Raw genomic sequence first — 27,613 nt, forward strand, 5'->3', positions numbered from 1 at the left:
CCTGACACTTCTAGTTCTCCAGTTTAAATTCCAAAGCTGCCTACATTCTATCAGGATAATTTGCCATATCATTATGGATTAGGGGGATAGGAAATAGCAGCTTTGATAGTTCAAACATAATTCCTAAGGGAGGTGGGTTGGGGCTGGTAAATTGAGATAAATGTTTACTGTAGCACAATTCACAATTGCAAAGATGTGGAATCAACACACATGCCCATCCCTTCATGAGTGGATTAACAAAATGTGGTATATGTCTACCATGGAGTACCACTCAGCCATAAAAAGGATGAATTAATGCGTTTTGCAACAATTTGGATGGAAATAGAGACCATGCTCCTAAGTGAAGTATCTCAAGAATGGAAAAACAAACACCACATGTACTCACTATTAAATTGGAACTAACCAATGAGTACCCATGTGCACAGAGGCAAATAAAACTCAGCGGAAATCAAGCAAGTGGGAGGGGAGAGGAGGGTAAGAGTAAAAACCTACCTGATGGTACAATGAACACTATTTGAGGGATGGGCACATCTGTAGACATGACTCAAGCATTACAAAATCAATCCATGTAACCAAAAACATTTGTACCCCCTCAATATTTTGAAGTTAAAATAAATTTAAAAACAGTTAAATGACCAGACTTCCCTGTCTTGTATTGCAAAGGGGAACTTCAAGTGTGACCAATGAAGGACTTCTATGAGCAGAAAGTTGGGTTTTCCGTCATTAAGCATGAAAGAAGCTTAAGCGTTGGAGCTAAACAGACTGGACTTAAATTTAAGCTCTGTATTTACTAGCTGTATGTCCCTAGGCAAGTTCTCTAACTTCTTTATATTTTTTCCTATGTAAAAGTGAAGTATTTATACCTATTTTGCAGGAGTATTATATGTATTAAATTATCTGGGGCTGGAAAGGCATACTATCTAGCATGGTAGCTGGTATATGAAAGATCTTATTGTGTTTATTACATAAGCATAGTTGGCACTCAAAATTAATGGCTCTGTTTATATTTTCACTATTTCTCATAGCATCGTAGAAATTAAAGTTTATTTCTAGTCCTGGACTGCCTAGATTTTTACAGACAAATATTCCCCTCATAAAATAGTACAGTTTCCTGACTTAAATTCACACTTCCACAATTAAGCATCCTATAAACAAATTGTATATTTTATATGACAGCACTTTTACAAACACCTCAAAAAAATCACACAAATATCAATATATGGAAAATACAGGGGCTTTTCTGCTCTCTAGCTGCATGATGTAACCAAGCATTCATCAAAACTAACTTGGAGGCTCTATGAATTATCTGTTCCAGTTCCCTCATTGTTAGAGAGACGGAAACCCTAAGTTGGCACAGTCAGGTGTGTGTCAGGTGAGCAGCATCAAATCACTGTACCACTCCTGTGAGACTCAGGAGTAAATCTCAGCCTCCTGCATTTCTATCCAGTTGGTGTCTCACTCTTTCTATTGTCTCAGTTTCATGTTTGGTTATGGAGAAGATAAAAAGTTTCTTCACAGCCAAGGAAACAATGATTAGAGTGAATAGAAAACCTACAGAAAGGGAGAAAATATTTGCATGATATATATCTGATGAAGGACTAAGAACCAAAATCTACCAAGAACTCAAGCAAATCAACAAGAAAAAAATCACAAAACCCTGTTAAAAAGTGGGTAAAAGATATGAACAGAAGCTTTTCAAAAGAAGATAGACTATTAGCCAATAAACATATGATAAAATGCTCAATGTCTCCAATCATCAGGGAAATGCAAATCAAAACCACAGTGAGATCTCATCTCCCGTGAGAATGGCTTTTATCAAAAAGTCTCTGTATCTCTGTGGATACAGAGAAAAAGGAACACTTATACTCTGTTGGTAGGACTGCAAACTAGCACAGTCTCTATGGAAAGTAGTATGGAGATACCTCAAAGAACTAAAAATAGAACTAGCTTTTGATCCAGCAATCCCACTACTGGGTATCTACCCAAAGGAAAAAAAGTCATCCTATAATAAAGACATCTGCGCTAGAATGTTTACAGCAGCACAATTCACAACTGCAAAGATGTGGAAATAATCCAAGTGCCCATTAATACATGAGTGGATTAATAAAATGTGGTATATGTATACCATGGAGTACTACTCAGCCACAAAAAATAATGGTGATCTAGTACCTCTTATATTATCCTGGATAAAGCTGGAGCCCATGCTATTAAGTGAAGCATCACAAGAATGGAAAAATAAACACCACATGTTCTTGTTATTAAATCGGAACTAAATGATCAACACTCATGTAGTAAAATTCAATGGAAATCAAGCAGGTGGGAGGGGGGAGGAGGGGATGGGTTAATTCATACCTAATGTGTACAGTGCACACTATCTGGGTGAGGGATAGACACACTTATAACTTTGACTTAAATGGCACAAAAGCAATTCATGTAATCAAAAACGTTTGTACTCCTATAATATTCTGAAATTAAAAAAAGCAGTAGGAATAATTTACTACTTTTCCCAAGTTTCTCATGCATAATTTGCCTTTTTCAATTCTGCTCTATGTTTTATTAAAATTTTAAGCAAGACCTTGGAGAAGGACTAGGGAATGATGCCCACCATCTCTCATGGCTGCCAGAATGGAAAGCACTCAGCAGCCGGTCTGCAAAGCCCATTAAAGACCAACCAAAGAACACACATGGCAGAGGTTGGGCAAGAATTTTGCTAATTGTCTTCTATTGAGAACTAGGAGCTTCACTAAAGAGCCTACTTTTGTGTACATGTTATGTTAGATGGCATCTGTTGCTGAACTCTTCCCACAGGTATTTGAATGTTTTATTTATTTAATAGTTATGCCATTGTTTAATGACCTCTGTTTTGGCAACTATTGATAGTTTTTGGCTATTAAAAAAGTTGTGATAAGTAAAGATCACAGGTAAAACAGATGTCTTAGCAATTAACCACATCCTCTCTTGGATAGCTTTTCTCTCTCAAGCCTTGCATTTACAACCAGTACCACCCAATTCTGACATATTTCCTTGCAGTTGCTGTCATGCCTTTGCCATTTGGATGTGTCCTTTTCCTTCCTACCCCACACACCTCTGCAATCTTGCCTGTCCTTTTCCTTTATTCTCTTTATTTGGATACCCGCTGATTATGGACAACAACAAGCCTATTCACAATAAATATGCCATTTATCAGCATGGGAAATTCTGAAATCACATAAGTGTAGCGTTTTAAACAGAAAGTTCAGAAGACAAGCTTTTCTTGATGATTGGGTCCCACTGTTATACGCATCCAGACCAGCAACACAGTAATGATCTTAGATTCCAAAGAGTATCACCATCTCTGTGCCACAGGTCCCCAAACTGCTCTTTTACTTTTCAGTTTGTGCAAGCTCTGAGTTTTTTTCTCTCATTAGCCTCTCTAAACTCCTTTTCCCTTCCAATTTGCTTCTTCAGATCTACCTTGAGCTGGAAATTTAGATAATAAATGTTCTCTAACAATCTTGAGAAATGACAGATTGACTAGAAAGGGTTGGGGTGTCAGAGAGGGTCTCAAATAAGAAAACCCAGGTGCTTTCAAGCACTCAGTCAAGGCTTAAAATACACAAGAGCTGTTAGTTTCTTCCAAATGCAAAGTTCTCTGTGAAGGTAGTACATTTATTTTAAGTGACTCTCCCAGTAATATTTTCACTATGATAATTCTCATATAGGCTTTTCTTATTTCATTGAGTCCAAAACCTTATTGAAACTAGATTCCAAATATCTCAATTTCTATTTCCCAAGATCTATTCAAACAGAAACCAAGCCTCCTTTTGTGTTCCACTGAGTGATGGGAGAGAAATGGAGATTAAGCCATGTTATAAGAAAGGTTATTGTCTTTGACCACCTTTCTGCCAAGAAGACTGCGAGGTACACGGGCTTATACTTACAGATAGAACCTGATGCAGCCATGTAGGGGTCCGGCTATATTTATTCAGAGTGTGTGATTCACTGAACAGACTGAGAGATGCTCTCCATGGTAGCATCCAGTTTCCTAGGACCAGCTGTTTGCTTAACAAATTGAGGAGTACTGCTATAGGTTATGGGATCGCTATTCCCCAGTAATCTGATGAGTAGTCATTGCAGTCAGATACACCCATGGGTTCTAGCATTTGGAGCTGCTAGAACTTGGGTGATTTATTTAACCTCTCATTTATCAAATGGGAGGGATGCAGTACCAATCTCTGCAGTAAGAATGAAGAAAATCATGACAGATGACATGCTTAACACTGTTCTTGGTACATAATAAACACTAAATATTAATAATTCTTGGCTATTATTACCTTCATTATTATTTTATAAGCCATGCATATATGTCATCTCTAGCATGCCAGGAAGCAATATGTTTCCCATTAAAGCGGGCATAACCCCGGTATCCTAATAACTATATGAAGTAGACTATCCACATTTGCCCTTGCCTAGAATATTGTCAAGTAGAAGGGGAAAAATCCAAATATTTCATGAACAATGCAAATGTACTTTTTTCCTGAATGTTCTAGTTTGGTTCTTGACTTTTAAACTCCACTTTATTTCAAAACATACTCCCAACCATTCCAAAGCATTTTTGAGTTGGAAAGCCTTCTTTTTTGTTCCATAATAAGCTAACTGCAGATGCAAACTCAAGGGAGACAGACCTTGGAAATTTTAAGTATGTTGCTATGGCAATGGTTTGCAAGAATATGTATGAGTTTCATCTTAGCTTTCAAGCATTCAACCGAATTCATATATGGAGGTTCAAATCACTGTGAACACAATGTTTGTCATTCATTGTGTCTTGAAAGGTTTGGAAATAACTGTCTCTGTTGCTTATAGCAACCACAAGCCACAAAATATGATTTATTTATTTATGCAAATGTAGAGATATAGTCATTCATTATCTGCTCTTAGCTGGCCAATCTCACGAGTTTGGCTTCTACGAGAAGCTGTACACATAAATTCGACAATAACCATTTTCACCATTGTTGCAAACACAGAGTTGTTCTCTCAGTATAAAATAGCTGTAAAAATTTTCATGTTAATTTCCTCATTCAAAATTGACATCCTTCAAGAAGCAGGATAATTATTTAGGGATGATGTATTAAGGCCAATTTTTGTCCTAATGAATTGTGGGGGATCTTTTTAAAAGGGTCCCATCTTACAGTGTAGGAAAGAAAGTGAAAGTATGCAAGTCCAGTCTTTAAGTCAACACCTCCCCCACAAAAAAATGCCAGCACCACAAACATCAACAAAAAGACATGCAAACGACATCATTTTTTCTCATATTACCACCTTAGTTGTTCTTAAATTGTTTGGTTAATGATTCTAAATTCCAAAACCTGTATAATGGACTCATGATTCATTGACAATAAGGCAGTAATTCTTGCAAAAAAGCATTCTTTTCCCTATAAATAGAATCCACAGAACACTAAAATTGATAAGCTTTAAATCTATCTATTTGGTACAGGAAATCATTATTAACAAATTCTCTTCAAATTACAAGGCATTTTTCATGTGAAATTAGTAACTATACAAATTAAACCAATTAAGAAAATTCACTCACCAGTAAGAAACAGCTGGATTTCTAAGAGTGTATATGCTTCAGTTTTCCTAGCAAAAACTTTTGCTGCAAATGATTCATGATAATACAGAGTGCCCTACATAAAATGAGGCCACAGGGGACCCCACTATCTCCTGCATTTGGTTACTGATAAAACCCTTCAAAAAAGCATTATTAGCTACCAAATCCTGGCAGTTATTTAAAATTCACTTTGCTGCTCTAACTTTGACCCATCTTCCAAAGCGCACACACACAATCCTTCTCTCTATCCCCCACACTCCTTTCTGTAACAGCTTGTCGATGTACTTGAAAACTGCAGTTGTGCTCCCTTCCCTTACACCCATTCTAAAAAGCCTACAGCAATGCCGGAATTAAACAAATGAGAACACAATAATTAGCTATGCAAACTGTCAAGAGGATCTAAAAAGAAAAACAACCCGGAAAACACAACAATCAGCAGTTTCAAGCTCTAACAACAATCTGCATTGAGTTCCCATTTATTTTAAACCAAAATAGATTAGGACTTTAAAAAATACTCACTGAAATTTCTACAGAAATAGGGCAAATCAGCTAATGGGTCCTTACATTTCTAATTTCTATGATGCTGTTACAGTAGGAAAATCTTTAGTCCCATACCATTTCCAGATAAATTCTGTTCTCTTTTATAACCACATTTAATCCCAAAGGTGAGTAGCAACAAAATTATATCCAAAGTGGATACGGAACACGTGAATGAATCAAGTCATGTGCAGTGATGACACCCTAGTTCCCAATTCTCCCCCACAAGCCTCACCACAGTAATTTTATAAGTGGTAACTAAATTAAAGTAAGCATTAAGTACAAACTGGAAGGGAAAAATAATTTTTAAATTATCTAGTGTGGCCACGCATGGTGTCAGGCACCTGTAATCCCAGCTACTCCTGAGGCTGAGGCAGGCGGATTGCTTGAGCTCAAGAATTTGAGTCCAGCCTGGGCAACCCAGTGAGACCTCATCTCTAAAATATATCTGGTGGGTTTGTGTGAGAATGGGAGGGAGTAGATATTCAGTTCTTTGGGTGGAGAGTATTAATTATATAATTTGCAGCTAAATCTCTGAGCTGCCTTATAGATATCAACAGCTTCTTTGCCCCTTAGAAACCATGCTGAGTTCTTACGAAGCAATAGATACTTGGTATGAATACTAATCTAATGCTTCCATTTACTGTTAATGTTCCCTTAACCCATTTGCATCCAGTAATGAATTACAGTATCAGGATTTTTAAAAATCCAGAATTGTGATGAAATAGGCCAACTCTACCACTGAAAAATTTTGTTTGCTTCAAATCTCCTATCTCTAAACTTGCTAAATGACTGCCTACTTTATAAATTGAGAATGTAATATGTGATGTCTGAAACTGATCTAGGACAGGATACAGTAACCTGAGATTTTACTATGAGTTCCATCAGTTATCTAACTCATTGACCTGGGGCAAATAAAAATCACTCTCATCTCAGTATAATTAGGTTAGTACAGATGATCTTTCATATGTTTCTTTAAAATGTAACAATCAAGGGCTACACAAGGGAGTCCGGTGGCAATGGTACAGTTAAGTATCTTGATTGTGGTGGTGGTTACAAGAAGATACACCTGTGATACAATTGCAGAGCTCTACACATGCATGCACATTCACACACACACAAATGAGCATATGTATAACTGGTGAAATCTGAATAAGCTCTATGATTTATACCAATGTCAATATTCTGGTTGTGATACTGGACTATAGTTAAGCAAGATGTTAACATGACGAGGAGGCTGGATTAAGGGTGGAGAAATCTCCCCATATCTGCTTTTGTATCTTCCTTTCTGTGAATCTATATTTCAAAGTAAAATGTTTTAGAAATGTATAAATAATAAATACATAAGTATAATGATGTTCTATTCATGAAATAGCTTGCTGACAGAGATGAACTGACTTTCATCAATGGAGTGAAATTTACTGGTTCTAAACAATTCACTTTTCAGCTAAAAAATGATAGTTGCTACCTGAAATAACCACTGGTTTTAATGTAATTACAGTATTGACTATTTCACCATTATTCAAGGTGCGGATATTGTCACATGACATGTTGTCTTTAGTGACATCATTTTTTGCCTACTATTCTGTCATTCAATATTAATTCCTAAGAATGAAGACACTATATAAATAAAAATTTCAACAACAAAAATTATGCACTTGATTTAAGAGAGAAAATTAAAACAAAATACAAATAAAACGAAACTGAAATAAAATTAAAAAACAAACGTTAGTTCACTAAAAATTAAATCTCTAATATTTATACCCCGAGGACACTATTGTTTCTGTCCAATTAGCTATCTCTACAATACATAATGTTACTTTCCAATCCTAAAATCCTGCAGAGTTCTTATTTATCTAAGAGTTAAGTTGTACTCAATACATTTCCTTTCAATGTCACAGAATTCAGTGAATTCTCCTGACCACACATGGCTGGTGACTTAGTAATTTTATTGCTATGTGTTGGATTCAAAATTTGCTTTTTAAGTGACAGGCATGGGGCAGAAGAAAGCAGTAGGTACCACAAGCAGACTTCTGGTAGAGGCAAAGTAGAAGAAGAGAGGCAAAGCAAACAGGAAATGATTACGAATGAAAATGAGCAGGAGGAAGGAGAAAAGGAAAGATAAGGCTCCTCCACGTGAGTTTGGGCAGTGGCAGGGTGTCTAGGTTCATTTTATAATGGAGGCCCATGATGGAGCTTTCCAGACTTAAGAAAGTATTAATAGAATGAATCTCTCACTCAGTGAGATGTGAAATAAGTCTTGATTTCAATATTTTAGAAAAGGGCTAAAAAAAAAAAAGAAAAAAGAAAAGGTTTCGCTTCCCATATACAGCAAACCTTAAGAAACAGAAAACTGCCCATAGATGATTTCCCCCCATGCTTGAACATCTCCCACCAAACAAAACACAGTAAAACAAACTGAGGCAGTTTTTCAACCACTTTAACTAAAGTGACGTAAGAATGTTGAGGTATATGACAAAGCTCTTTCAGAACTCATGAATACTTTTCCCAGAGCCAATTCTATCAGTTGTAGTACATTTAAAATGGTGAGAGGAATTATTCCCAGCCATAAAAAAAGAATAAAATCTTCCTATTTGTAAAAAGATGAATGGAACTGGAGGTGATGGATACCCCACTTACCCTGATTTGATATATACACATTGTATTCCTGTACCAAAACATCATATGTATACTATAAATATAGACAGCTATCATGTACCTATAATTAAAAATAAAAAATTAAAAAAATAAAATTTTTAAAAAAGAATAAAACATGTAACAGGTGATTAGCCAACAAAGACACTAGAGGTGGTAAATCGCTCACATGTTCTAGGGCTGCTGTCACAGACCCAGGCTCATGTATTACTATCACGTGGCCCTAATGACAAGAGCTGGCTGAGAAATTATGAGACCACACCTCTTAACACCTTGCCCTTCATCTCTCTCCCTAGGTCCATAAAGGCACAATGCTTCTCCAGCTTTGCAGGGTCTGAGAAATGCTTTAAAGTTGAAATGCTATAAGCTACCTGTGTTCCAGATGCCAAATCTAACATTATAAGATTAAAAGCTAAACCTCTACTGTACATATCAATTTATGGTCCAAACTGCTTGTTTCCCAGAGCACCTGAATCCTGGTGGGAGGTAAATAGTCTCTGTTTAGGTTCTGAAAGCAAATAAAAAAAATTAAAATGTAATCGCTATACCTTCCATATATTAAGTGTTAAAATGATAAAGGTCAAAGATTTAATTTCATTTCCTTGTGTCTAAGAAGAATATTTCCCTGCTAAAGATTTCCAGTTACTATACTATACTATAGATACTTGCAAGCTATATTAGTTTCTATGTACAAATTTTGAACATCCATAAAAATAATTTGGCCTACACACCTAACCATTTGTTCTCAACATAGAACCACTTTCTTTTTCACATTTATAAAAAAATACTTACAAAGTCTTGTTCTCACAGGATCTCATTTAGTACTTTTAAAGTTTATTTTTCCATAAATCTTTATTAGTCATAAAAATTTTTCTCACATTGTGTTGGCAATTGCTTATATCACCACTCTTCCATTAGAAGCCACAGTATACCTTATTTCTTAGAGGAGAACCTGAAACTGATTTGGAGATGAAGGACTTTTAGTCCAGAGTACACAGCACTCTATGAAATATTGACATAAAGCCTAAAAATACACAGGATAAGTACAGCATTCATGTGGGTATTACTGAGTAGATACAACTTGTGATATTACACCACCGGATTCTTATTAGGAATACCAGAGATGGAATCAGTTTCTTGACACACTCTAACAAATATTTTCACTACCAATGAATAATTTTGCTCTTTTGGCATTCACTGTATGAAAAATAGTTTTAAATTAATTTCAAATTAGCAAAGGTGGAAGTTTTGGAACACAAGGGAAGAACAGGCAGTATAGGGCTCTATGCCTTTGTTTTCACAGAAGTTTGCTTGCTTTTGTGTGACATATACTATAAAAATTTTCCTCAATTGTCAAGATAAAAAGAAACTGTTTCTTCCTATAGTAAATTTCTAGGATTCCAAATTGCTAATTTTTTGAAGTCTACCAGGCTTACCTTTGAATGAGCTTCTGTAGTCTTTGTTATGGACAGAGAAAAGGAGCTTTCCCTCTAACTAATAGTAGCCATGACTAAATTATTCTTGTTCTATTTTCAAAATGAAAATTCCACAAGAAAATCTCTGATGCCAAATCATCTCAAAATTCAGGTGACACGAAATGAAAATCAGTCAGTGTTTCTAAGATCACTTTTCTTTAAAAACATTTTTAGAAAGGAAGCTCACATTTATTCACACTCTAAACTCATGAAGTATTATAAGAGATCTGCAAACGCCTCATCTTACAAGTGGAGAAATGAAGTACCTGAAAATTAAGTATCCGGTCTTCACCACACCAGCAGACATGCAATTTTCTCTTGTATAATGTCTTCATATAAATCAATTAAAAACTTATTTTAAAATTAGATAGGATCTAAAAAATAACCTGTTCACATTGGGACATGTTGAATTTTAGGTGAATTTGTAGTAGTTGTAAGGGTAGATCTGAAGTTTAGAAGAGATCTGGGCTGGGAATGGTATAGATTTCCCAAGGAAACCAAAAAGGGAAAAGAGATCTGAGACCAACTCAGAATAAAGCCAACATTTAAAAGGATGAAAAGAAAAAACAGGTACAATCAAAGGACTGATTTTCTGTTCATTGTGTTTACTTCTAAAATATTTGATTGAATGTTTCTGAGTGAAAACTCTGGGTAGCCCAGTGAGGAGGATTCTTTTAAGAAATGTGTGGGAATCAAACCAAGCAACACTGAAATTTCCCAAAAGTAGTCTGAAGACAGCCAGTGGCATCTGTGATACAAGAATTTTAAAATTAAATCAATTTGCAAAACAAATTAACTGAATGTTACTCTCTTAGTGTTGACAAATATACAATGTTTATATATGATATTAACATTAGGGAAAGATAGAGATGAAGAAACAACTCTCTAAATAAGTTTACAGCTGAGCGTGGTGGCTCATGTCTGTAATCCCAGCATTTGGGGAGGCTGAGGCAGGAGATTCACTTGAGGCCAGGAGTTTGAGGCCAGGAGTTTGAGAACAGCCTGGGCAACACAGAGATACCCCATCTCTACAAAAAAGTTAAAATATTAGCCAGGCCTAGTGGCACATGCCTGTAGTCCTAGCTACTTGGGAGGCTGAGGCAGGAGGAGTGCCTGAGCCTAGGAATTCAAGGTTACAATGAGCTATAATTGGGCCACCACAGTGTAGTCTAGGTGACAGATTGAGATCCTGTCTCTAAAAAAAAAAATAAGTAAATAAAATATGTTTATAACATTTCTAAAATATCAAATTATTCCCAATTATAAGATTTAAGAAATAAAAATACAATGATCTGATCAAATATTATATATTACATATGCATTGACAAAACTGTGATATTTATAAAAATATTCTCTTAAAAACAGATTCAGATTCACTCATTCATAAAGGAAAAGAAATATAACCACGACCATAAAAAGTACCCTATAAATCCCTCGCCTTTTTGTTATATTTACAGACATAAAACATGTATTATCCTTGTTTGAATGGCATGTCTTTGAAAATGTCCTCCCATTTTAGAGTTTCAAATAAACCAAGCATGTACTTTTCCACTTAATCTCATCAATTTAAACCTTCACATTTCTTCCTAAAATCCTGCAATGAGTTGATACATCATTTAGGGAATTGCTAGGTACAGTGAGATAGGCTGAAGTCAGTATTTATTTTGTTATTGCATCAGTAGCCTTCTATTTAAAAGGACAACATCTCTTGCAATTGAAATCTTACTGGCTCTGTGGAAAACTAGAAAGTCAGGAATCTAGGAAACCCTTATTGCAATAGATGCCTTTCAACAGTGACCTCAGCTTACTTACTTTCTCGTTTAAGATTTTGTAAAGCAATCAAGAACTATTCAGTTTGATATTTTATACCTAGGTATCATTTCAGTCAGTTCTAATGAATGATTCATGAAATGTCTCAAAATTATTCACTGTATTTTAAACTACTTACTGAGAAAATAATAGTATTGATAACCATTCCAGTAACACGAGTAGACCATTTACATAATTATTATCACTTATTCAAAATTGTTTCACCTAAGGTCAGATCCTTGCTTACTGCCCATACCCACCCACACTCACCTACCTACTCTATTCCACCAAAAAGAAAAGAAAATCAAGAGACAGAGAAGGAAGTAGAATCAGACATAGTGAGAATTATTGCTGTAGTAATTTACAAGAACAATTATACCATAAGGGCCTGAGATATTTATACTTATACCAAAGTGTCTAATTTACTACTGGAAAAAAAATGAAAAACACTTGGCAACAATGGCTAATTTTAGTGAATAAAGAGAAAGAATGCAAACTGAATAGGAAGATGATTTTTAAATAAAAAGTTGTGCACGTTTTGCATTACTTTTATTATTCATAAAATCTGAAAACTGGTTTTTAAGTCAATATGTTGTCCTGAGAACTCGTAGAACATGTTGATTGACGTTGATATAAGTTACTCGGGACCTTGCTTAATATTTAAATATCCTTAGTGCCCTAAAAGTGCCATGTTGTTACTCAGGCTAGTACTGGTATTAAGGGATGTGTAGCCCACCTGATTTGACCTGATTTTTGCATTAATTTTTATCTGATGACTGGATAACTAGAGCTGCTTGAACAAACATAGGGAATATACAGCAAAATAACATTAATGCATCTTCTTAAACCATATAAAACTCTCCTTTCTCCAAGCTACCATAGAGTGCATAGCAGATAATCAGCAAATATATGTCTATTAATTAATATTATAGGGTAACCTACTTCAGCCTTCAATGCTCCTCTAGTTTTATGTGTGTTTGTCCTGACTCCTCAACTGGACTTTTAAGGCAGCAAGTGTCTTATTTTCCTTTGAGTCACTCATGACATCTAACTGAGATCTGGTGTAAATCAATAATCTAGTAGATGTTTTAGCAGCTCTTAACTAACAAATATACAAAAATCACTGATATGGGTGCTCAGTAATTGCTTATATAGTATAAATTTCAACATTTTCGAAGGAGATGGTACACTGCTTGAAGGCTAAGAAAATTCTTGGCAAACCCAAGAATACCTATTCCTGCCAAATTTTTGGCTTGTTATATGTATTTTTCAAACTTATTATTTGGTGTCTATGTATTTAGCAATGTTTTATACAGACACATTTCATACACACAACCCATTAAACTCTGAAAATGTTGTAGTCTTATCACAAACCTAATGAACAGGCAATCCACTCAAATCTAGCTGTGCTAATGGAGGAAGCCATGGTATATAATTGAAAAAAATAGTTTTTAAGCCAATGGAGGATAAGAGGTCCAGAAAGCGCATCTAATCATGTAAAGTAATCCATTATGTAGACAGTTCACACATGGGTAATTGAGAATTGATCCCTGGGACTATACTTATGCAACTACAAAATAAGATTTTCAAAAAGTCTAAATTCTATGTAAAATTTTGATCTCACAATGAAATAGTGTTGTGAAGTCATGAAGGCAACCTTAATTTTGTATATATAATTATACTTTATGATATATACATTGTTTTATATATGCATGCTATACATTTGTATGTAAAGTGTTATTTCATTATAAGTAAATAAGTAAAATATTTTACTATAAGTAAATTCATTTCACTGGATGATTGATTGGGAAGGAACTTTGTAATTATATTCTATTAGAGTTTTCAATTTGAAAAATGTGAAGAAGTCAGTCAGATGATGGCATTTTCCATCCCGTTAAACACCCACTCTACCCATGAATTTACTAGCAAATGTAGGCTGTGGACTTATATAATCATATTTTTCATCAAAAAATATGAAATAGTCTTAGAGCCAAGATTGTGGTACTCTACAGGATGCATTATGTTTTAATGAAAAAGCAGTGGAAACAAAGTGAGAGCATACAGACTTCAGTGCTGATTTCTTTTGAGGACTGACTTCTTTTGGCTCCCTAAAATAATATTCAAGTCATTTCCACCCTTTTATATAGTTTTTGTTTTTAAAGTAATGAATACTTAAGGGAGACTTAATAATAAAAGGCGTTACATTATAGTTTTAGAAAAATAGTAAGAAAAGTATTTGAACATTTTTATTACCAAGGAAATAATTAAATTGTGGCTTAATATTCAGATCAAAAAATATACAGCACAACACTGAAATAATAATTATATCATTGATATTTGGGAAATAGTTCTGTGATAGTTACTAAATTATTAATAACTGAATTCAAATAAAAGTGAAAATTTATGGAGCAAGTGAGAATGTGTAATGATAATCACACAATGACACAAAAATAGAAAATATCTCTCATATATTTTTGCTTTTTTGTGGTTGTTACTCAGTTTGAACTCATAGCGTCTTGAATTTCCTAAGAGATTCTCGAGACACCCATGAGTTTATAACTCTCTCTCTCTCCAATTATGCCATAGTAGGAAATTGCCTACCTATTCCACAATATTGTGCTTAGCTGCATTCTCTATGCCAGAGTGATGAGGAAAGGAAGTCTGCAGGAGATTCAAATATCAGCTGTCAAGTAAATGTAAATAAGACAGCAGAAGGTAAACTCAATCTTTCGGGTCAATATTGGTAACTTTAGTATAAATTTAAAAAAATCAAATGCTAAAGTAGATGTAAAGGAGAGCTTGGTGTCATTATACAATCCAGAATTTACACATAGCATATAGTTTATGTTTAATAATCGAGTTCTGGAGCAAAATAAATGCCATTTTTTCTATCTATACGTGTTTGACTCCATAAGCCACAGGTAAAGCAGCAGAGAAAGAAAATACTGGGAGTAGGGATAATAGGAGGTCAAAGAGAAGACTAAATAAAACAAGGCGCCACTTGGTCTAAGGATCATTAAATATTCACTATTACTGTTCACCTGTGGATTTTGCTAGTGCTCATAATACTGGATTTAAGAGTGCTAATTTTGACAGGGTAAAATCTAGTTTCAAATGAGTCATTTTCCAAATGGACACAGTACAAGCTGAGTTTTGAAATCTTTAAACTTAGTACAGACAAAGGCCTAAAGTCCTTGGTTACATGCTTTTTTCTATTTGAAAACTAAGAAGTGTAAGCTAAGAGAGCTTTTCCCATCAATTAGCATTCTGCCTACTGCATCTATCATATTGTTAATTGATTGCACTTGTAGTTTATAAATGCACCCAGATGCTGTGGGATGAGCACATTTCATAAATTAAAGAAGCATATGGAAGGCACACAGGAACATTTCATCATAACTACCCCAAACATCTTTAATATGCAATGCTATATCACTAATTATTTTGTAAATATGTAAGCATTTCCTTGGCTAATGTCTTGGTGAGAAATTTGCTTGGCAATTGAGCCCAAATGCTATTGTGATCAGACATTTAATACCACTTCAAGGCTCTTCTAATTTCCTTTCACTTTGTCCATAAGGAGAATGTGGCTTTTAGCCTATTAGGCAACTTTGATTGTGCAAAGTCAATGAAAATACTTATCCTTTACCATTGGGTCATTTTGCTTAATGAATAGCAGTCAACCCTGAAAAATATAAATATCTGTCCACATTTCTGTCTGCAAAAAATACTAGAGGGAATTTGCCAAGTGAGGAGCATTTTGCTGCTTAGTGATTTTTTTCCCATTAATTTCTAAGGATGGGGCATGAAGAAAAACAGCTGGAGAAATCATAAGAAATTAGATACATTTTTCAACTCTGGGAAAATTAGTATAAATTATCTGAGTAAATTTTCTTGAATTTACCTCAAAGTATCAAAGGTAAAGATTTTCATCTTCTTGTCTAGGTCATAATTCCTTGTCAAGCCAAGGTTCAAAAGGTAAGTCAAAAGAGACATGCAACATGACAAAACTTCCTTTGGAGAATGGAAATTCTCTACATGCACAGGGGTCCACCATCCAAATGACTGACAGGTGAGTTGTGGGCGACCCACAGATCAAAAGATGTGCATTTAAATATTTTAAATTTGTGTTTTATTGGTACATTTTGGCAACATGATTTAGGTCAAATCCATTTGCATTTAGGACTGGAAATTGTGTCTGGGTTCAACTAGAATTTTGTAAGAATCATCAACATCAGAGAATTCAGAATTAAGTTGATGTTCATCCCCCCTTGAATCCTGACTTCCTTGTGCAACTGCTGTCCAGTTCTCTGGGTGTTGAGAGTGACAGAAGGCTTAATGGACAATGCTGAGAGATTAATTTCATTTCAGAATTCAAACTGGGCGTTGGTCAAGCTCCCAGGTTTCATGATAAAATCAACAAATACATAAAACATTCAAAAGTTATCCTATTAATAGAAATCAATATCTATTTAAAAGCCAGAAATAAAATGATAGTATATTAGTTAGCATGGGGCTCTTAATATTTTCAGAATTGAAATCTTACTTAGAGAAAAAAAAAATCAGTAAACCCTATAAATGGTTGAATCATCCAAGGTCTGGTAAACAAATTTAGAAATAATTGGCCATATTTATATTTAGATGCCACCAACTCAAGTAATACAATAGCTTAATCTTAATCTCACTCCTGCTTTTCCTAACATGGCAAGGATAAAAAGGTTACAAATAATAACAACTAAACAACACACCACTTATAATCTGGTAAAGCAACTTCTATTCATGAGATTTCTTCCCTACTTTATGAAGCAGGGGCTACCTAATTTAATGAAAAATAGTAGTCACCCCAGACATGACATTCTGTCTCATAATCAAAGGAAGATGCTATCAGAAGTTCCCTTGAAAAGAGAGGCCAGGCTTCCTTCACTATGAAACACACTCTCCTCCTTTGGCTCCCTGCTTCTTTCTGATATGCAATCCCTTCTGTCCTCCATCTGCTCCACCCCCACCTATTGTCTCCAATCACTGCCAAGCGTGCCAATCCCATCTGGCTATACTCTTGCTTCTGCTAGCTCTAATTCCCACGGGCCTAGGGAACGTTTGAATGCCAAAGCAGTTTTGCTCTTCTTCAGAATAAGGACTAGTTATAGTAGGGTATCAAACAATTCCCCCAAGGAATTCACACACACATGAACATGCACATAATCTCTCACATACACAAACGGCAGTTTTTTAATCCTTTCCTAAGCTAAAATTTAAAAAAATGATTTTAGTTCTTTCATCTGGGAGGCATTTTAAAAAAATTAAAGTCTTACTATTCTGGAAATAACCAAAATTAATATTTCAAAAATATAAACACTGTCATTACCCCAGACATGCATTTTTTTCAATAAGCAGAATTAATTAGCATAAATAAATGTTACTCAGATCTTATCATGAAATATTTCCGTTAGTTAATCAGGTTTAATCATTGACCACTAATACATTTTCTGTTGTATTAAACATGCATTTAATTCAGACATTCCACCTTTACAAATTCCCACAAAAATTCTACTCTGCCGCAAAAGCATGCATGGTCAGAATCTAAGCATATTTAAGCAAAATTTTCACCAACTCAACAATAATAAAGCAGTCTGGCAAGTATTGAAAGCAGCGTTTATTCATGCTTTTACCTGAACTAAGTTAATACATACATACATTTATATGCACACACACACAAGTTTTGGTTGTTTTTGCCACAAAGCATGCTAAAAAACCTCTGAAGCTCACGAAAAGCAGCAGACAAAACTAGAAGCAACCATGCTCAGGGTTTAAGGACATTTTAAAATTTAAAACAACCTCTCAACATTTCGTACAGAGCGTGCATAAATTTGACATGCAATCTCCAAGAAAAAATATTTTAATCAAAATCTTAAAATTAGTTTATCCAAATGAGTTTATTCTTATTTTCATCATTATTATTCTTAGGCTTCTGGCATCTTAAACCCTGCATGCTGCAGATCTAAGCTGTGCTCAGCAGCGGCTGTGATAGAAGAAGCTACCTGCGAGTTTTCACAGTGCCATCTCATATCCATGTCTGTCTGGCTACCCTGCGTGCTTAGAGCTTTTTTCTTAATTCTTAATGGAAATCCTAGGAAATTTAGTCCATCCTCTGAAATCAATACTGGTGACAGGAGAGCTCCCTGACTCAGTGGGAGATCAAGATGATAAATTGCCTGCGCATCAGCCTGGCCTATCAGTGCCCTGCACACAGATGGGCGAGAAAAGACACAGAAAAGGCTCTATCAGTCACGTGTCCCCGCGGAGCCAATGGCCGAGGCGCTGCTGCAGGAAGGGATGCTGCAGTTCCGTCTGCAGTTGACGAGGCTGTTGGTGCACAGCCCAGCCCGCGCCCCGCTCAAAAACTCCGGGCAGTCGCTGCTGTTGAATTTGCTCCCAGACTGGGACTGCAGGGGGAAACGGACCTCCCTCTAAGCCCCCGACCAAAATAAGGGCCTGTTTTTATGCACAGGGAATTTTCTCTATATTACTTTTAGTCCAATGTGATTGCAGAAGGGAAACTTTTTTTGTTAACATCCTCACTCCTTAAACTCTTATGTCTTTCTCTTGAGATGATTTTCATGTTTTTGCCTAACATTAAATTAGAAGCCTTAAACTGTGCAATTAGCATGCAGCCCTCCTAGCCGAATCTCCTCAAAGCTTTGTAATTGTAATTATAATTTTATTTCCAAGTTAATGAATGACATTTTTTGAATGCCATGTTTATAATGAGTATTTTTATGGGATGATTTTGTAAAGGCAATTATGCAACATTAAGAAATACATTCTTATCCTTTTTTGCCAATTAGAACTGTTCCTCTTTAAAGACAATTTAAGTCCCAATAAATATGTCACTTTATCAATCATTAAAAATAAAAGAAACAAGCACCAAAAGATGTACATCCTGTTTCTCAAAGCCTGAAGAACAAATGTGTTATCCAGTGATGGAAATACATATTTATTTGTTGCCTTTTCTCTGAAATTTACAATAATTATTTGGTAAACAATGACTACACATCTGGAATACCGTATGGAAATATATCCCCAAATACATCTGTTTCCATTGATCATACTGTAATAACAGATACTTTGCACAGTTCTTCAAGGTAACTGAGATGATTATATATACAGTCTGACAGGGGAGGTTGTAAGTGATGACACCATGGTGTGTTTCAAATGACAATATTATGGAGATTAAAAAAAAGCTCAAAAGCAACCCTGAACAATCTTTAGGAATAAAATTTATATAAGGAAAAGTGCTCTAGGCACTTTCTTCATTGCTTATCACTGCCCAGTCTTAATGACATCGATGCATTTTAGAAGACTGATTCTAACACCTTTTAAATAACCAACACTAATTAGAAAAAATGAATCTCAGAATAAACACTGATAGGTGTGCCTCATAGGTAGATTGCAACTGAACTTTAGAATGCGGAAGTTGCAAAGCTCTTTTTGTCTTTGCAATTATTTTTAAACACATTCCTGAAAGACTGAGCCCTTTAAAGTTTTTTGCAAATTTCTTCCCTCTCTTTCTTTTATTTAATATTGGCTATTAGGCAATAATAAAGTGTTTTTCAAATTCTTTAGAGTATATATTGTCTTGTGCTCTATTTGGCCTATTTATTCAATAATAACAGAATAATCAAACTTATTCTTTTAAAAGAAAAGATTAAGGATCAGAGCACTTCTCATCAAAAAGAATATAATAATAATAAATCAACATTAAACCTGTTCATTGCAGCATTGTAATAGCCCCAAACTAGAAACCACCCACATAGCCACTGATAATCAATTGACCTGATAAATTATGGTACAGCCATACAGCAAAAATACTCTTCAGCTGTAAAATATAATGTAGTAAATTCATGTGTTTATATGAAGAGATTTCTAAGATACATTGCTTTCTTCAGTTTTTTTTTTTTAAATTTCAGAATATTATAGGGATAAAAATGTTTAGGTTACATATATTGTTTTTGACCTACCCGAGTCAGAGCCACTAAAGAGACTCTAAGATATGTTATTTGAACAAAAATTAAAGGTACAAAGTTTAAATTGTTTATAGGCTATACCCAGAGTACACACACGCGCGCACACACACACACACACACAGTTTCAGATGCACAGGAAATTTTGTGGCTGAATCTGAGAAGGACTGATTTCAAAGGTGAGACTAGTTTTTAGGTACAATTTTGTACATTTTTTCCCATCAAGTCTATGTATTACTTTGTAATTTATAATTAATTAATTAATTAAAATAATGGAACCTATATATATTTAGGTTTAGAAGAACATGACTAGTAGATATCTTGAGGGAAAATGTTGAGAGGAGAGAAAGGGAGATAGAGGGAAAGGTAGCCTACTTTTTTCATGCAAAGAAAATAGGAGCAGACAAGAAGGGAAGTGAAATAGAAGTTCTAGTAATCTTAGCTGAAGACCTCCACATCCCTTATCAACTTCCAGTTCTTTCATCTCTGAATGTAAATAATCATACAATCTTGCATGTATTAAGAGCTTCACAATTTATAAGACAATTCACCTAAGTTATCTCTGATTCTTAGAAGTAGGAACATGAAGTGTTGAGAAGTAAATGATTTGTCTGTTTATCCAGACTTGGCCAAATTAACCCCTTCAAGCTTTAGTTTTCTTAGCTAAATATAATTAGAAAGAACTGGCAGAGCTTAACTTGAATCATAATGTAGGGTATTGTTTACTACGGCAAGATAATGTGCATGTTTTTACCAATAATGGTGTAGAGCTAAAGAAAAGCAAAATCAATTTTTGGCACAAACTTACGTCAATCAAAACTCCAAACTTGGCTTATAGATTCTATTGTTGACTTTTGTTCATGTTGTTCAGATTCCTATAACTTTAAGAAATATAAACTTTTAAAAACTGAACTGACCAAATTAAGGGCTACTAATTTTCATAATTAAAGGATTTTTTGTTTTTTATATAAAATTACTCTAAATCAGTGTTTTAGGGGGGTGATTTCCCCCTCCTCCAAGGGGGACATTTGACAATGTCCAGATACATCTACGGTCATCACAACTAGGGCATACTACTGGCATGTAGTGTGTACTGGCCAGGGATGCTGCTAATTATTCTATTAATACAATATACAACACAACCCCCACCACAAAGAATTATCTGGCTCTAAATGTCAATAGTGATGAGATACAGCGGCGGTCCCCAACCTTTTTGAAACTAGGGATCAGTTTTTCATGGAAGACAAATTTTCCACAGCAGGGGTTGGGGGGAGGCAGAGTTCTATGGCCTGGGGTTTGGAAATCAAAAAGAAAGAGAAATCATGTTCTAAATGCTAATCTTTTCTATCTTCTTTACCAAAAAGGTTACAAACATATTCTGCATTGTGAAGTATTTATTGTAAAGTGGCAAAAAAATTAAGTTTAAATGGAGAGGAGAAGACAACTAAGGACCAAGCCCTGAGTCTCTCCAAAGTTAATTAGTTACAGAGAAGAGGAAGAAATAGCAAATGAGGATGAGGAGACAGAAGGACAACTCAAAGTGTGGTGACCTTGGAAGCCAAAGGTAAAAGTGTATTAGAAAAGAGATTAGGGTCACTTTGTTCAAATGCTACTGATAGGTCAAGTAATCTATTCTTCACATTTTTTCTTTAAACAAAGTGAGAAATTAATCTCATTTTCAATTTTCAATATAATACAATATAATGTAAATGACTTGGGGTCCTTATTCTTCCACAAGATATTTGCATTTTTATTTATTTATTTATTTTGAGACAGAGTCTCACTCTGTTGCCCTGAGTAGAGTGTCATGGCATCAGCCTAGCTCACAGTGATCTCAAACTCCTGGGCTCCTGTGATCCTACTGCTTCAGCCTCCTGAATAGCTGCGACTACAGGCACCCATCACCATGCCAGGCTCATTTTTCTATTTTTAGTAGAGACAGGATCTTGCTCTTGCTCAGGCTGGTCTCAAACTTCTGAGCTCAAGTGATCCTCCAGCCTCGGCCTCCCAGAGTGCTAGGATTATAGGCATGAGCCACCAGACCCGGTTGATATTTGCATTTTTAAAAATATGGTCAGAAAAGATAGTATTTACAGGGATCACAGTGGGGCTAGTTGAAGGAAATATATGACAGTTCTTAGGCTACTTATGGTCTTAGGCTAGTTAACCACAAGGCAAGTTTGTAAACAAGGAAGCAAATCTTATCTTGGACCATTGCATCATAGCTTGCAGAAGAGATAGAGTGCCACCATCTCTCCCTAGAAACTGTGTCTGCAGATCTTATTCTCAGGCTCCCACCAAGTCTTTCCATCCATTGATAAGGTTTCTGAGAACTGAGTTCTCAGGACCAGCTATAGGCATTTTCCCTCCTATGACCCCTGTCATGCTAATTCCCACACTTTGCCAAGTCTGTGGTGTTCAGGGTCAATGCAGTGAGGCTCAGACAGAGCCACCTGGAACACTAGTACATTTGAGCAGCTTCTAAACTAATGCTCTTATTGACACAAAAGTATTACAGAAAAACAGCTGGCAGGGGCAGGGGTGGGGGTGGAGATGGGAAGAGAGAGGTGGTGGGGGAACCCATAAAAAGAAAAGAGAGGTCAGGGTCATAAAAAATATAGGGACAGATCCACGGATATTATTTAAGATATCCACGGATATCTTAAAACTAGATAGATTTTCACAACTTCAAGAGGTTTTACAGCTTGAATAATCCAACTTCTTCATTTTACAGATGACAGATTTTAATGCAGAGAGGTTAAATAACTTGGCTTAAATTAAGTGACAGTAGCATTCTTTACCATTCTAATCAACGAATGAACATAATATTGGCAAGTTTCAAGAGGTTTTCAAAAAACACCATAAATATCAACCAGAATAAGACATAGAGGAAGGGGTAAAGTTGATGGCAAGTAACAGACAGCCAAGACTCCAAAGCTTTCTCCTTCCTGTACTGATGCTGGAATAAAGCATTGAAAGCCTTTGCTCCTGGGGAGAGAATGAGCCTCCAAAATATTCCACTCAGTATTTATAGGTTATGAAATACAAAAGGAGAAGCTTTGACTATTCTTTCAGAAAAATTTGAGTGGTTGTGAAGATTTTTTTTAAATGCAAATTCTCATATGAATTTGCACCACAGTCATGATGAATGGGAAGTGGGATGCATGGATGACTTTTAAGACATATGTCAGAAAGTTAGCTCCAGTTGAGAGAGAATATAGTATAGGGAAATATTTTTGGAACATTTCTTTTTTTTAAGAGAAGAGATAAATAGAAGTGGTGAAAAATCATAGTGGATTGTCTTTTATTATTATTATTACTATTTTCTGTTTTGCCTGACAATGGCAGAAATATTTTGAGGCCATGGAGTACTACTAACCTCCTCTTAATGACTAATTTGATGTTTCCAAGTATAGGTCAAATATAGGAAGAAAATTAATGTCTAAATGAGTAAAATTCCACATAGTCTTATGGTTTATTTTTTTCTTGCTACTCTACTCTTGTGGGTTTTATTTTTTTACACTGATTATTTAAAAAACAAAAAGAAACCAAAAAATGGTCTCATATAATCTTTTCAATACCATTATACCATAAAAATCATTATATTAATGTTAAAAGTAGAGAAATTGAGATTCAGAGGGATTAAATAATATGTCCATGAAGCTAGCAACTGAAAGTCTACTAACTACATATCAAATACTCTTTCCAAATCAGAACTGCTCCTAGTGTTCTAGAATAATTGTTCTCAAAATTTATTATATGTAAGAACCAACAAGGAACATGTCAAACATCCAGATTTCTGGGCCCTTCCCTAGAGACAGATTCCCATTCTGACTTAGATGGATCTCAAGGGTCTGCATTGTTAAGCATTCCATCAAGAACCTTGGGCCATAGTGGAGTTTCAAATTCAGAATTCTTCTTCAGAAAAAGCCATCTCAACAAGATTTCTAATGAATAGAAATGAGAAGCTTTTATAAAGAAAAGGTGGTAGGAGTAGTGGTAACCAAGAGGGAAATTGGGACAGAGAACTGCTTCACAGCAAAAAAGAAAAATGCAGGCGATTTAGAGCCATCCATTATGGGATAATTTTCCCAATTGGACTTCACAAAGTAAAAATATTTTAGTTGAAAATATTTTTGAGCAAAAAACATTAATGTGCATAGAAGAAATGTGCAAATAGCAGCATTTAAAATAGGATGACTTTTATACCCACAAATAGACACAGTACTTGGCTGAACTGGTCCCTACCTCACTGCTGCTCTTAGAAACCACAAATGTGCAGGTATCCAGGCAGGGCCATTTTGCATATCCTAGGAATTCATTTGTACTGAGGGGTTTTCTTAGGATGGCTTTCTTGACCTCTAAAGAGAGGTAAGCTTTCCTTTATAAGATCAGATAACCCTAACCCACTGAAATCAGATCAAAATATCCTAATTGTTTGACAGTAAATCTACCCAGAAAAAAAAAAAATCCCTAGCCCATTTAATATGCAACAGTGACTCATGAAGATAAAAGGAGAGTGCACTGTACAGATACCCACCAATCATTGTTTTTCTCCTAGCTGGCTTCTAGGTTGGAGAATTTAAGGTCAAACGGTAATGGTGCTAAAACATACTCATTTCAGACTAATCTCTTTAAGGATTCATACTGCCAGTCCCTAACTCAGTGTTTACATTTTTTTGAGCTTTTTGGCATACTACACATTTCTCTTACTTTGACAGAGGGATAACAAATTGTTTACTTTGATCCAAACTCAAGACCCAAGGGACAAGGTAATAAGGAACTGCCTCTTTCAGGAAAATACATTTACCAAACAGAAGTCAGGGACCACATATTTTTGGTGGCTGATTGGTAAAAGGTATTAATCTAAAAAGCTATAGCCCATGATCAAATTCATTAGAAGGAAGGAAGGAAAAAAACGTAAGAAAGGAAAACAAGGAGCGGGGAAGAAAAAGAAAAAAAGAACACAAAAACCTTACATGTAGTTAAGATATATGAGAAACTTTTGTTTGTCAGTGAGTATAGCTTGTCAGGCATTATCAAGTGTGAGTCCTCTTCCTCCCCACTTTCTCCCATTCTTGATAATAGACCACACAATGATATATTAAGAAACAAGAATGACTTGGAGAAGACACCCACACAGAAGGCCACAGAACCTATGCATGAATGCAAGCATGCGCACATACAGAATTCACAGAGAGCGAACCTTGTCAATTAAAAAAACTGTGAAATCTGAGCTGGAAACAAAGCTCAGCTTGGACTGAATATAACATATAAGAAAATCAGTGAACCGAAGTTTTTCAAATGGACACATATAAATATAATGTTCTAAGAGAAAATATCAGTAGGCAGAGCACTTATTTCTTGTAGATGTGATACTTTACAGCAATGGTTTCCCAAATTTAAGGTGCCTAAGAATTAGGGTGCTTCTTAAAAGTGCAAAGTTTCTGTTCCCACCCTGATCTACTGAATTATAATTTCCAGGGATGAGGGTAAAAAACTGCAGGTATAGCATGTAATCCAGATGATTCTGGTATAGGTTGTTTTAGACCTTATTTTGAGACACACACCCTCCTATGTACATATGGTCAAGAATTGGATTCTCTGCCATCCTGCTGTGACATCAGCCGTGGATATGCTAATCCAACATTATGTCCAATATTATATCCAATGATGGATATAATCCAATCCATTATTAAACACATGCATTTTATTTTGGGGGATGGAAGGTTGATAAATCTAGAAAGATATTAGGAATGATGGGGATGGATAGATTCTGAAAAGATTTCCTGGAATAGACTGCATTCAAGTTGGGCTTTGAAAGATGGTAAATTATTTTACCAAAGCATTGAAGTGTATAAGTGCTTTTCTTTAAAATTTTTAAAATATATTATGTGAATGACAAGTTTCTTTATCTTTTCAACTGGATAGCCAAGCAGTGCTTCTAGCACATATGAAATGGTCAGTAAGTGTTGGTTGAATTAGTAAATGCTATGACCATAACAAAGTAAATGTATTAAATAAATCACAATCCCACCACCTTGTCAAAACTGTATGTGATGTTGATGATGCTGTTGTTTTGATTTTCACATGAGATCTTTCTTGATTTCTTATCTGTATATATACATAATTTTATTTGTAATAATAAAGATATAGTTTTATTCTGTTTTATAAGTTATATGATGGTACATGCATTTTTTATCTTGATTTAGAATATTCATGATTATTCTAATAGCAATAATCAAACTGATATATGTTAATTTACATAACTATTCCATATTTTTAAGATAATGGGCCCATTTCTATTTTGAATTCTGTCATTATAAATAACATTTTTCTTCTTTTGTATTTTTCTCATAACATAAATTCCCATAATGGACTGAAGACATAAGTGTTTTTATAGATCTTGAAACAATCTGCCAAACTATTTTTCAAAAGACTTGTTCTAATTTTCACATTGTCTCCAGTATGCTGTGTTCTATAACATCTTCACTGGTGTGAACATGTTGTCTATTCTATGTGGGGATGCCCTTTTCCCATTTAAATAAAAACATTTCTGGTAAACTCCTACACACCTATTTTGTACCAAGCTCAAATGCTATTCTTTCTTGCAGCCTCCCCAACCTAGGGGAGTTAGCCATTAAGCAAATGAAGACTAAATGAATGAATGTGTCAGTGTGATGCTCAATTCCAAGCCTATGGCTGTATATTTAGGTAAAAATGCTTTCCTTTCTCAATTTTAATTACAGGCCAACTAGTCCTAGGAATACTTGCATTTTCATAGGTATTCTTTGAAATACTTTTATACTTATATATTTTGTAGGTCTACATTTTTATATTTTTGCTCTTCTACTTTCAGGGCTAGATGGCCCAATTGCCGGGACATGTTGTGAATCAGATCTCTGAATCTTTTAGATAATAACTTTTGGGTACACTGAAGTCAGAAAATGTCTCTAATTCAAAAAGAAGCATCTTTTATGAATTAAACTTTAGGACTAATGAACAGAATTAGAAATTACCTGTGGAGAACATAGCATATACATGGCCCCACCAAAGAGAGAAATAAATTTAAAAATAACTGATGATAATGAACTATTTTACAACATATAATCAATAATTACTCTAACATTTTATATCACTTCATGCATTCTGTTGCATTTTAACATACATTCTATCATTTTATCCTTGCCAAAAAAAGATAAGAAATATAGACAAAGCAAGTATATTATAACTGTAATTTGAAAGATAATTAATCTAACGCATAGAAATGTGGCTAGCAAGTGGAAAAATCAGAGCCAGAATCCAAAGATTTTGAGTCGCCATTTTAGCCTTCATTCTAGAAAAATCACTAGACCCAACTGAATTTTGTTAACTAACCAAACTGAGAAAATGAGTTTTGAGACAATACAAACTAAACTAAACTAGTATTTAAAAACAAACAAAAACTTTGCTAGCAATAAAAACATTTTTTCCCCCAAAAGAATGCTTATGAATAATTGGAGGCCACGGGCGGGATTGGAAGAACCTCT

At 35.0% G+C, this 27,613-nt stretch overlaps 1 protein-coding gene across 20 annotated transcripts in view; it reads right to left on the reverse strand.

The window, feature by feature from the left end:
* The window catches only part of NRXN1 (neurexin 1), a 1,034,155-nt gene that overhangs the window by 37,482 nt on the left and 969,060 nt on the right, over positions 1–27,613 (reverse strand). For 2 of the 20 annotated variants that reach the window (XM_045549590.1, XM_045549589.1), the window contains exon 1: positions 18,102–18,300. The exons of the other annotated variants lie outside the window; for them this stretch is intronic. In XM_045549590.1, the coding sequence (XP_045405546.1) occupies positions 18,102–18,134 (33 nt within the window). In that variant the 5' untranslated portion in view covers positions 18,135–18,300. Of the gene's footprint in view, positions 1–18,101; positions 18,301–27,613 lie in introns of those variants that run through there. 20 annotated transcript variants of the gene reach the window in all.

Source organism: Lemur catta, chromosome 4 (assembly GCF_020740605.2).
Source record: "Lemur catta isolate mLemCat1 chromosome 4, mLemCat1.pri, whole genome shotgun sequence".
NCBI lineage: Eukaryota > Metazoa > Chordata > Mammalia > Primates > Lemuridae > Lemur > Lemur catta.